The sequence below is a fragment of the Eptatretus burgeri genome, chromosome 7, assembly GCF_056783735.1.
Source record: "Eptatretus burgeri isolate ZD-2024b chromosome 7, Ebu_testis_v1, whole genome shotgun sequence".
Classification (NCBI taxonomy): Eukaryota; Metazoa; Chordata; class Myxini; order Myxiniformes; family Myxinidae; genus Eptatretus; species Eptatretus burgeri.
The window spans coordinates 76890775-76903274 of record NC_140967.1 but is presented as its reverse complement, the minus strand read 5'-3'; the positions used below and the strand labels follow the sequence as shown (position 1 = coordinate 76903274).

At 49.1% G+C, this 12500-nt stretch overlaps 1 protein-coding gene across 4 annotated transcripts in view; it reads left to right on the top strand.

Moving 5' to 3' along the window:
* Positions 1-12500, top strand: part of LOC147023587 (uncharacterized) — a 134023-nt gene that overhangs the window by 31906 nt on the left and 89617 nt on the right. The window contains exon 1 of one of the 4 annotated variants that reach the window (XM_085889108.1): positions 8542-8727. The exons of 1 other annotated variant lie outside the window; for it this stretch is intronic. In XM_085889108.1, the coding sequence (XP_085745234.1) occupies positions 8685-8727 (43 nt within the window). In that variant the 5' untranslated portion in view covers positions 8542-8684. Of the gene's footprint in view, positions 1-8541; positions 8728-8829; positions 9090-12500 lie in introns of those variants that run through there. 2 more of the 4 variants (XM_085889109.1, XM_085889110.1) reach the window with 2 other exon arrangements.

Genomic DNA, 12500 nt, shown 5'->3' with positions numbered 1-12500 from the left:
TCCCTCGCTGAGAGAATCTGGTGAGCAGGATCAGAGTCAGGAAAACGAGCCACATGTCCATACAGCCGCAACTGACGCTCACGGACTACGCACGTAACAAATCTCATCCGAGTCTCTCTCAGCAACCGCTCGTTGGACACAAAATCCGACCAGCGATAGCCAAGGATTCTCCGAAGAGACCTGGTACCAAAGGAATTAAGTCTCCGTCTCAGATCCTTGGTCAGAGTCCAAGTCTCGCACCCATAGAGCAAGACTGGAAGTACCAAGGACCTGAAGACTCGGACTTTCGTCCTCCCGCACAGGTACCGACAGCGCCACACCCCATGATCCAGTGAATCCATGACTCCCCAGGCCCGACCCAGACGTCTATTGACCTCTGACTCGCAGCCAGCAGAGACATGAATATCACTGCCAAGGTAAGTGAATCTCTCCACGACCTCAACATCCTCACCACAAACAGACACAGACAGGACAGCAGCATCCAAGATGTCACCGAAAGCCTGGATCTTAGTTTTGACCCAAGAAACCCGTAATCCCAACGGCTCCGACTTCTCATTCAGCACCTCGAGGGCCCCCAAGAGGATGTCTAAAGTTTCCGCAAAGATGACTGCATCATCTGCAAAGTCAAGGTCCGAGATCTTGACATTCCCAAATGACGCACCGCAACTTGATCTCTCCGACATCCTCCCTAGAATCCAGTCCATACAAGTGCTGAAAAGTGTGGGGGCAAGTACACATCCCTGACGAACTCCAGTAACAACTGGAAATAAGTCAGAGATGGTACCACTACACTTCACAGCACTCTCAGTACCAGAGTAGAGTTCAGACATCAGATCGATCAGTTTTGGTGGCACCCCACCAAGACCAAGAATCCTCCAGAGGACGTCCCGATTCACTGAATCGAACGCTTTACAGAGATCAACATAGGCTGCAAGCAGCCCCTGCCGAAACTCTCGTCTGCGTTCGGTGAGGACACGAAGTGCAAGGATACGGTCAATCGTTGACCTCTTTGGTGTAAAGCCTGACTGCTCTGGACGCTGGTGCTCAAGCAGATGGTGGCGAACCCTATCGAGAATTATCCGAGCAAAGACCTTGCCCGGCACTGAGAGCAGCGTCACCCCTCGGTAGTTGTTGCAGTCTTGGCGATCACCCTTCCCTTTCCAGAGAGGGACAACAAGGCCCCTCTTCCAGTCAGTTGGGATGATGCCTGTGTTCCAGGCAGAGCACAAAACTGCATGCAACGACACGAGTGCAGCATTTCCACCAGCCTTGAGAAGTTCGGCATGGATGCCACAGATCCCTGGAGCTTTGCCCCGTTTCAACTGGTTCACCGCAGCCCGTGTTTCCACAAGCGTAGGTGGACCACAGTTGATTCGAGGGTCAGCAACAGGGATTGTAACACCCTTGACGTCCAACTCTACAGTTGGGGGATCAGCCTGGTACAACCGCTCAAAGTAACCGGCCCAGCGGGCCTTCACTTCAGACTCCTCTGTCAAGAGCCTACCACTCTCTGCTCGAACTGTAGTGCTCCGAGGGATGGGCTTGGATGAACGTAATGCGCGAATTCCCCTGTAAGCGGGACGAGAATCACCTGCCCACAGGTGATGCTCTACCCCCTCACAGATTCCTCGCACATAGGCCTCCTTGTCCACCCTCAGTACACGTACAGTTTTACGCCTCAGCTCCCTGAACAGCTCAGCTCTGCCATTCAGCCTGGCCCTGTGACTCTGGTCAATGGTATCCAGTGTCCCTTGAGAGACAAAATTCTTCTTTGCCCTGCGGTGAGCTCCAAGGCATCCACCGGCAACATCAAGGACGGTGGTCTTGAAGGCGCTCCACAACTCTTCAGGACCCCCCAAAGCACCCAGACCCCCCAAGTGTCCACTCAGCCTGTTTGCAAACTCCTCAGCTACTCTCTCATCCCTGAGCTTGGCAACATCCAGCCTCGGCTAGGATGGTACCATTCTCCAGGATTTAAGGTGCAGCTTTAGAGTTCGGGATTTAGAATTTAGAATTTAGAAACTTTAGAATCGGGACGTCCTCTTTGTCAGGTCAGGTACCATGTAAACCTGTACTAACCTGTTCCATGGTCGGGTTGTCGGCGACTAAACCGTCTCCCCCACCAAGTTTTCTGGTGAGGAGGGTGTTTGGATATGGACACCCAGCAGGATTAAAAACAAAACCTGTCAAAGGGCGGAGGAGCTCCTTGTGAGCCAACGGCCATCCATATCTAGTGCCCAACTGTGTCTGCGGACGTCCTCCTGCAGTTGGGTCACTTCTTATTAGGAGGTTGGTGGCAGGATTTGCACTCCGGCCACCGTAAAACCCTTCATTCCGCAAAACGCAAAAACGCAAAAAAATCTGAAAACCCACTCCGTGGAAGTACCTCCTGTGCAGCTTCCCTTCGCAGGGCAGCTCACCGGATGACGGGATTGGGGCAAAGCCTTCGGGACCCCCAATCTTTGATAGGAGGGAAACCACGGGGTAACATCCCTGGGTCAGATTGCGGGAGAGTGTGTCGGAGTGGTGCTGAGGTGTCGTCCACCAGACGGCGGTCTCCTTGGGTTAACCTGAGGCGGTCCCTTCGGGTGGGTGCCTGGAATGTCCTATCCCTAAGAGAGGATGATCACCTGTCTCTGTTATCATCTGAGCTCAAGCGTTTGGACATCGGGATTGCAGCTCTCTCTGAGGTTCGGAGACCGGATTGCGGCGAGATAATGGTGGGTGGTTACACCTACTATTGGTCTGGTCGCTCTGATGGTTACCATACCCAAGGAGTTGCTGTAGCTGTGTCCAATAAGCTGACCCCAATGATAATTGAGGTAACACCAGTCAACGAGCGTATTATGAGATTTAGGATTCGTCACTCCTTAGGTGTCATTTCCCTGGTCTCTGTTTATGCTCCGACTGAGGCGAGTGATCTCACCGTGAAGGATGCATTCTACGCCACACTCGAGTCTGTGGTTGATCAGTGCCCCAGACGAGATACACTTCTAGTCTTGGGGGATTTCAATGCATCGACTGGAACTGATAGGGACGGTTATGAGGTGTGTGTTGGTCCCCATGGGTCAGGAACTATGAACCAGAATAGCACTAAGTTCCTTGACTTTGCAAGAAGTCATGGACTTAGGGTGGCTGGTTCATGGTTTCAGCGCCCACAAGCTCATCGCTGGACTTGGTATTCCAACGCTGGCGGTGTGGCAAAGGAGATTGACCATGTCCTCATTGACGGTCGTTGGAGGATGATCCAGAACTGCAGGGTCTACCGGAGTGCTCAGTTCCTCAATACTGACCACAGGCTTGTTGTAGCAACTCTAAAGCTGCACCTTAAATCCTGGAGAATGGTACCATCCCAGCCGAGGCTGGATGTTGCCAAGCTCAGGGATGAGAGAGTAGCTGAGGAGTTTGCGAACAGGCTGAGTGGACACTTGGGGGTCTGGGTGCTTTGGGGGTCCTGAAGAGTTGTGGAGCGCCTTCAAGACCACCGTCCTTGATGTTGCCGGTGGATGCCTTGGAGCTCACCGCAGGGCAAAGAAGAATTTTGTCTCTCAAGGGACACTGGATACCATTGACCAGAGTCGCAGGGCCAGGCTGAATGGCAGAGCTGAGCTGTTCAGGGAGCTGAGGCGTAAAACTGTACGTGCACTGAGGGTGGACAAGGAGGCCTATGTGCGAGGAATCTGTGAGGGGTAGAGCATCACCTGTGGACAGGTGATTCTCGTCCCGCTTACAGGGGAATTCGCGCATTACGTTCATCCAAGCCCATCCCTCGGAGCACTACAGTTCGAGCAGAGAGTGGTAGGCTCTTGACAGAGGAGTCTGAAGTGAAGGCCCGCTGGGCCGGTTACTTTGAGCGGTTGTACCAGGCTGATCCCCCAACTGTCGAGTTGGACGTCAAGGGTGTTACAATCCCTGTTGCTGACCCTCGAATCAACTGTGGTCCACCTACGCTTGTGGAAACACGGGCTGCGGTGAACCAGTTGAAACGGGGCAAAGCTCCAGGGATCTGTGGCATCCATGCCGAACTTCTCAAGGCTGGTGGAAATGCTGCACTCGTGTCGTTGCATGCAGTTTTGTGCTCTGCCTGGAACACAGGCATCATCCCAACTGACTGGAAGAGGGGCCTTGTTGTCCCTCTCTGGAAAGGGAAGGGTGATCGCCAAGACTGCAACAACTACCGAGGGGTGACGCTGCTCTCAGTGCCGGGCAAGGTCTTTGCTCGGATAATTCTCGATAGGGTTCGCCACCATCTGCTTGAGCACCAGCGTCCAGAGCAGTCAGGCTTTACACCAAAGAGGTCAACGATTGACCGTATCCTTGCACTTCGTGTCCTCACTGCACGCAGACGAGAGTTTCGGCAGGGGCTGCTTGCAGCCTATGTTGATCTCTGTAAAGCGTTCGATTCAGTGAATCGGGACGTCCTCTGGAGGATTCTTGGTCTTGGTGGGGTGCCACCAAAACTGATCGATCTGATGTCTGAACTCCACTCTGGTACTGAGAGTGCTGTGAAGTGTGGTGGTACCATCTCTGACTTATTTCCAGTTGTTACTGGAGTTCGTCAGGGATGTGTACTTGCCCCCACACTTTTCAGCACTTGTATGGACTGGATTCTAGGGAGGATGTCGGAGAGATCAAGTTGCGATGCGTCATTTGGGAATGTCAAGATCTCGGACCTTGACTTTGCAGATGATGATGACATCTTTGCGGAAACTTTAGACATCCTCTTGGGGGCCCTCGAGGTGCTGAATGAGGAGTCGGAGCCGTTGGGATTACGGGTTTCTTGGGTCAAAACTAAGATCCAGGCTTTCGGTTACATCTTGGATGCTGCTGTCCTGTCTGTGTCTGTTTGTGGTGAGGATGTTGAGGTCATGGAGAGATTCACTTACCTTGGCAGTGATATTCATGTCTCTGCTGGCTGCGAGTCAGAGGTCAATCGACGTCTGGGTCGGGCCTGGGGAGTCATGGATTCACTGGATCATGGGGTGTGGCGCTGCCGGTACCTGTGCGGGAGGACGAAAGTCCGAGTCTTCAGGTCTTTGGTACTTCCAGTCTTGCTCTATGGGTGCGAGACTTGGACTCTGACCAAGGATCTGAGACGGAGACTTAATTCCTTTGGTACCAGGTCTCTTCGGAGAATCCTTGGCTATCGCTGGTCGGATTTTGTGTCCAACGAGTGGTTGCTGAGAGAGACTCGGATGAGATTTGTTACCTGCATAGTCCGTGAGCGTCAGTTGCGGCTGTATGGACATGTGGCTCGTTTTCCTGACTCTGATCCTGCTCACCAGATTCTCTCAGCGAGGGAGTCTCATGAGTGGAGGAGGCCAGTGGGTCGACCACGTGCCTCATGGTTGCAACAGGTTGACCATCATCTCAAGGAGATGGGGATGGGCCTGGCATCTGCCTGGGGGATGGCCAGACGGAGGCCCCTGGAGTACCGGCGGAAAGTGGATGCAGCGACGTGCTGTTCTGGCACATGCTCCCATACCTGACCTGACCTTTAGAGTTGCTACAACAAGCCTGTGGTCAGTATTGAGGAACTGAGCACTCCGGTAGACCCTGCAGTTCTGGATCATCCTCCAACGACCGTCAATGAGGACATGGTCAATATCCTTTGCCACACCGCCAGCGTTGGAATACCAAGTCCAGCGATGAGCTTGTGGGCGCTGAAACCATGAACCAGCCACCCTAAGTCCATGACTTCTTGCAAAGTCAAGGAACTTAGTGCTATTCTGGTTCATAGTTCCTGACCCATGGGGACCAACACACACCTCATAACCGTCCCTATCAGTTCCAGTCGATGCATTGAAATCCCCCAAGACTAGAAGTGTATCTCGTCTGGGGCACTGATCAACCACAGACTCGAGTGTGGCGTAGAATGCATCCTTCACGGTGAGATCACTCGCCTCAGTCGGAGCATAAACAGAGACCAGGGAAATGACACCGAAGGAGTGACGAATCCTTAATCTCATAATACGCTCGTTGACCGGTGTTACCTCAATTATCATTGGGGTCAGCTTATTGGACACAGCTACAGCAACTCCTTGGGTATGGTAACCATCAGAGCGACCAGACCAATAGTAGGTGTAACCACCCACCATTATCTCGCCGCAATCCGGTCTCCGAACCTCAGAGAGAGCTGCAGTCCCGATGTCCAAACGCTTGAGCTCAGATGATAACAGAGACAGGTGATCATCCTCTCTTAGGGATAGGACATTCCAGGCACCCACCCGAAGGGACTGCCTCAGGTTAACCCAAGGAGACCGCCGTCTGGTGGACGACACCTCAGCACCACTCCAACACACTCTCCCGCAATCTGACCCAGGGATGTTACCCCGTGGTTTCCCTCCTATCAAAGATTGGGGGTCCCGAAGGCTTTGCCCCAATCCCGTCATCCGGTGAGCTGCCCTGCGAAGGGAAGCTGCACAGGAGGTACTCCCACGGAGTGGGTTTTCAGATTTTTTTGCGTTTTTGCGTTTTGCGGAATGAAGGGTTTTACAGTGGCCGGAGTGCAAATCCTGCCACCAACCTCCTAATAAGAAGTGACCCAACTGCAGGAGGACGTCCGCAGACACAGTTGGGCACTAGATATGGATTGCCGTTGGCTCACAAGGAGCTCCTCCGCCCTTTGACAGGTTTTGTTTTTGACAGGTTTTGTTTTTGACAGGTTTTGACAAGGTCACGAACTTAGAAAATTCGAATTTTGACATAATCATACGACCACCCAAACTTTGAGAGCTAGGATGACAATATTTTTTATGCATAATCTTGAGGTCATTCCCCACCTAAAGTCTCGAAACCATTTTGCTCAATCTCAAACACCTTGCCCGTGGCGCCCACTTCAAGTTTGTTTTACGCTGATTTCATCAAAGTATGGATAATCCGAGTAGTACGAAATGCCATATAGCCTATATGACGTTATATTGTTCCTGGAATGTTCCAGAGGAAGTTTTGCACCAAAGGTCATAATCCTTGACCTTTGACCTTTAAAGTTCACAAAGGTCAAATTTTCAAAGTTGTGGGAATCGAACCGGGTTTTCGACCTTCTTCGACGAACTAACTCCAATAAGCTATAGCACGTATCCTGTTTGCTTATTTTAATGTCCACAACATGGTTTTGTGACCTTTAAAAGTTATGCAAAGGTCAAATTTTGAAAGTTGTTGAACGAAACCGGGTTTTCGACATTTTGCAGTTAATAACCTGTCACCCGTACCACATCATGTTGATCATTTTTATAACCTCGTCAAAAATGATCATATTGTCTCATCCTTGACTTCTGAAACAATCTACATCGTCAAATACCACTCGTGAACCATTGCCGTCTCCAGACTTGTATATATTAATATCTTCCACTCATTGTGGTGGCATGTTTTCAACTGGTTATGATCAACAGTTCATCACCACTACTACCAAGTATGGGGGCACCACTGATGCAATGCTCCTATTACCAGTTCACTGGGAATCATTTCACAGACCTCAGAAGGATGACAGGCTGAGTCAACCCCACTTGGTGTTTATTCAACAGCTGACAGGGCTTGAACTCAGGACCCCAAGATCCCAAGCAAGCCACCCTAACCACTAAGCCAACACCAGGCTTTAGATTTCAATACTGCCCCCTCTCTCTGTCACCAGCCTCCTGCCACCATCTTTAATTACCACCCCCTCCCCCTCCCCCCCACATTTTATTTCTTTACTATCCTCATCCCTGTCATGAGCCAATTTATATATCATCTTCCTCCCACCATCTTTCAACTTGTTGGACACGTCCTCTTCCATATCACTTCTCACCCTATCTACAGCTCTCCTTGCTGCTTTCTTCTTCTGCCCATACAGGTGCAGCAACCCTGCATCTGGCTTCCTCCCTCTTTCCTTCATCTTCTAAAGCCTCTTCCAAACCCCCTCCTTTTCACCAACTGCCTTCGCTACCTCCTCCGTCCACCATAGCTGGTTTATATCCCTCGACGATGCACCCTTTCCTGACGTCCTTCCACACAAAACTTCTGCAATTCCCCCCAAACGCCTCATCTACCCCAAATGACCCAATTCCAAAGCAATCTCCTTTTCCAGGTTGTTGTGATCCCCCCCCCCTGTCTCTCCCTCTGGACCTCTTTTCGTTTGTTAGATGTCATGTTGGTGGTTGTTTTGTTTCTCTTCTTCATTCCTGCTATCCCATTCCTTTTCTTACTGTGTTTCATTCAGCTTGTTCATTCTCATGCGTCCTTCTTCCCCTGCCCTTGATCTCACTCTCCACTCTTCCGTTGGCGTTACTCCTTTCCATTGTGCTCGAGCTCCTCCACGAGCTCTGACACGATAATACAATGAAATAAATAAATAAAAATGCGCCGATTGATGCATCATCAACACAACGGACATCTTTCCTCACGAAGCCTTCATCATCCCACAACACATTGGTCCCAATTTTCCCCACCTTCTGACATGCTTCGTCAGCCTCTTGTTCCCCTCAATTTTATCCCGCTTTACCGCTCCCCGCCCCTCCCTCATCGACACTCGCTCTGCATCTGTCTGCACAGCCAGTCAGACCACGCCCCTCTCTGACGTAGCGCGTTTGCCCCGCCCATTGTACACCGTCTCCCATAAGAAGTGTTCACAGCTGCCTTGACGTCTGACATTGCCGTTTATAACGTGCTCATTGCGAGGTTTGGCTCGGGGTTTTCGCTGGGTCAACATGGACTCGAGCAAAGGCGGCCGAGCGGAAGATTGCACTGACCGTGAGATCCGTTGCTCGCGAGATTCATGTTTTATTTATTTATATTTATTTTAAACATTCCATGCATTTGAGCATCTAACGGGACGGAACGTACGGAAGGAAGTCCGTTGTGCTCGAATAACGAATGATGGCAGCTCGTTACGGTGCACGGGATTTTTTTAATTGAGGTAGACCGTCGGTTGAGTCGAATTTGTGACGAGCTCAACAGAGAGAGAGGCGGCTGTGAATCGATGAAAAAGGTCGTTCATCCCGTGTGGTCGTGATGCGGCGAACGGGCGGCTCTGCGCGACGGTGCGGGCCCGGGGTGGAGGATCTTCGGGCGGACCTGCAGTGCGGTCATTCGTCCGTATCCGTCTGCTGTCGGCAAGTGGGCGGGGCTTGTGATGCGCTAGTAACCCCTCCCCCTCCCAAATATACCTTTCGCATCTTGGTCTGTGTCCTGTGTGTTGTGATTTTGATTTGTGCTCATTGTTCTTGAGGTTGTGTGGTCCACGACAACCGGCAGTGCACGCTCATTCGGTGCCGCAATGCATTCACCTGCGGGTAGTGATCTCATCTGAAGGTTCGTGTTTACCGCACAAAGGACAATGGCACAAGGAGAGACTTACAGACAGACAGATAGACATATAGATATGTCTGCATGAACCTTCGAAAAGATGTGGAATCACCAAACTAAAACGATCTGCAATATCTTCACATTATTACAATTATCATTATGAATTTGTTATCTTTATTATTGTTATTATTGTTTTAATATCTGAACCTGAGCTCGTGATGCCATGAAGCCATGCAGGTTCCACTCTCATGTACGTACTGCATCTGTTTGTTCATTTACCAATGCCCTTGTGATCCGTCTGAAAGTACAAAGATGTCTTCTAATACCCTTGGCCTGCATGTGTTGTTACGTTTCCAAGTTCTGCTCTGACACACTTGGATCGACGTTAAAAATCCTGCGACGCGCAAGCTTGTAGCTTTATTGAGAAGCTACCTTGCTTGGCTTTATTAATTAAATATTATCATTTATTTATCTCCATATTGCAGTAGTGAATCCAGTATTTCATACTGGAGGTCAGGGGTGGTAGTTTTGATTGTCTGCACAAAAACGCCAAGCTGGAAAATATTTGTGCCACGTCCAAGTGATAGTACATTCACTGGTGCCTAATGTAATGCCCACTGGTATGTAAAACCTCCATGCAAATAAAGTGGATCAAACACTGGAAAATCATAATGTGTCAATCGCACCCTGATATTGAGTTGCCAGCTGCACCGTGGAGTGCATGTGTGGGGCGGTTACCTCGGGGCCCTGGATCATGAGCGGAGTGGCCCAGCGATGATCAAAGGTGTGTCTGTACGACGGTGTTAGCATTACTCACTTTACTTCAAATATTGACCACCACCATGATCTCGTGACATGGTGTTCTCACTTGCTTTTTACGAGTTGGCGAGAACTCTCTTTTTCTATTGTGCACCATTCTTTCCCTCCGACTAAGGGTTAACGTCTACTTCTCCTTCCTTCCCATGGCGGTTAGCATGTATCGATCCTGGGACATCATTCTGTTGTCGTCCACATTAAATGACCTTGCTGCCTTCATTATCCAAAGTGAACTGGCTTGAAGAGTTGACTTTGCAATGAATAAAGCAAGTAAACTAGTATTTTGGCTAAATATATGTATACATGTATATATTATCAAGGCTGGAACCTGAATTGTTTTTTTTTGTTTCCCCCACCCACCTGGGCTCCAATCTGTTTGAGTCAGCCCTGGTTTATTACCTCCACCACCGAAGGTGGAAGGGCGTTATGTTTTCACCCCTGTTTGTTTGTGTGCGGAATATATCAAAAAGTTGTTGATTGATTCGGATTAAGTTTCATGGACACGAAAAACGTTGGGTGTGTGACAAGAACGAATTGATTTGATTTTGGTGAAGATCCGAATCCGGATCTGATTTTTTTTCAGTGATTCTTCCCCATTAAGAGAAAGGGACAAAAACGATATATAGCATGATATTTCAAAAATTTGTTGTTCCAGATATGTTCTACTTGATCAGGCATTACGTGGCCGAGGTATGCGCTCTACCGAGTGCCCTTCCACTTGTTACTATTATTGTCTATCAAACAAAAGACACATTGTGGGGAGAAGTGTAACTGGTAGCATATATATCAGATGATTCAACTGTGCTCTAATAAGCTGTGTGAATCATTTTGGAAAAAGAGAATGCTGCATCATAAAGGATACATGCCAAGGCAGGAGTGGCTTATTTCTTTATTATTTATAATTTATTGCAAAGCTCGAAATCATACTTTAATCCATCCCTGACATTGGTACATGCCAAGCTCATTTTAGGGGGGGTGGTAGGATGGCAAAATATCAATAGTCTCTTCGGCAGTAGTTTTGTCCTCATCCATTTGTCCAAGGGCATTCGAATCGATTTAAGCACGGCCTAGTTCTGCGTATGGACGAGAATGTAGGGTCAGCATATTCCCTTTCCTGAAGGTCAGTGAGCCAGCTGGAAATCAAAGTCGACTGTTAATTTTGATTTAGTCCAGGCTCCAGAAGCTTGAAATCCGAACCATTATGCGGCAATTATTTCTTTATTCTGGTTTGAAGCCATATCCTTTGGGATACCAGTTACGTGCCTTCACCACCAATACCCAAAGGTGGTAGCTTTGGTGGTGTACTTGCACTCATGAGGACACTGAACTGGCATCCCAGACCAAGAGCACCCTTAGTCGTGTAATGTTGAGAACAATGGAATGGCATATCGTCAAGATTTATGTTTATTATGTTGATGGTATAGTTAAGTTCTGATTTGATTATCCCCCTTGAGTTGGAGCTGGGATGTTGTATAGGTTCTTGCAATTAAAAAATAATTTTCCACACAATGTTTTTGCAAGGATTTCTACCTTTTGAACTGAGAAATGAAATGTTTGTGAATTCGTATTTAAATAAATATGTATGCTTATGTTGTTGCGGTGCTGGTGGTTAAGGTGAACCCCCCTCCCCGACCCAAATTGTGGTGATGGGCAGTTAACACTGCCAGCCCGGACAGCCGAGCGGTTCTTCTTAGGAGGCGGACTTGTTGATCCTCGGAGATTATAATGTGTGCTGGAGAGGTGGGGCTCAATGGAGCACAGATGGATGCACAGGGGAGGTTTATACTCGAACCCCACGACAAATACATGGATGCATCAACATAAAATAAACATGGGAATTTAATGACAATATAATTAATATTTACAAGGGTAATTCAAAAGGTAATGATAATAACGTGAAGTAAATAAATCCGAAACTTGAGGCGCCACCACACAGACTCGAATACAGACAAAGGGAAACAAAATTAAAGCAAATCCTTCATTTATTCTGGCACTGAGCTTGGCCCAGAGATGGTATTTGTGGAACTTGGAATTGAGGCGCTTTGTCTGCGCTTGTAGACTCACCCAAAATATGGCGCCGAACCGCTCTCTCGCAGCGGGAATGTTCGTCAGGCAATTTGTGAGTGGTATTCAACACCAGGGCTCAGCGACCACGTTCTGCTTCTTTTCGCGAGCGAATATGCCGACTGTTCCTCTTTTGCACCCGGTCTGTTCACAACGATCACTCACACGAAGAGATGATTTCTTAGACCCCGTGATCAGGCCACGAGGCATGCTCTCCTTCTCCACTCAGAAAGGTACACACTTCACGGCTCAGCCAAAGTCAATGGCTAGCGTCTTGCTCGGTACGCGAGCCAATTCGTCTCAGCACAAATATGAGAATCGTGCTGTCTTCTTCATGT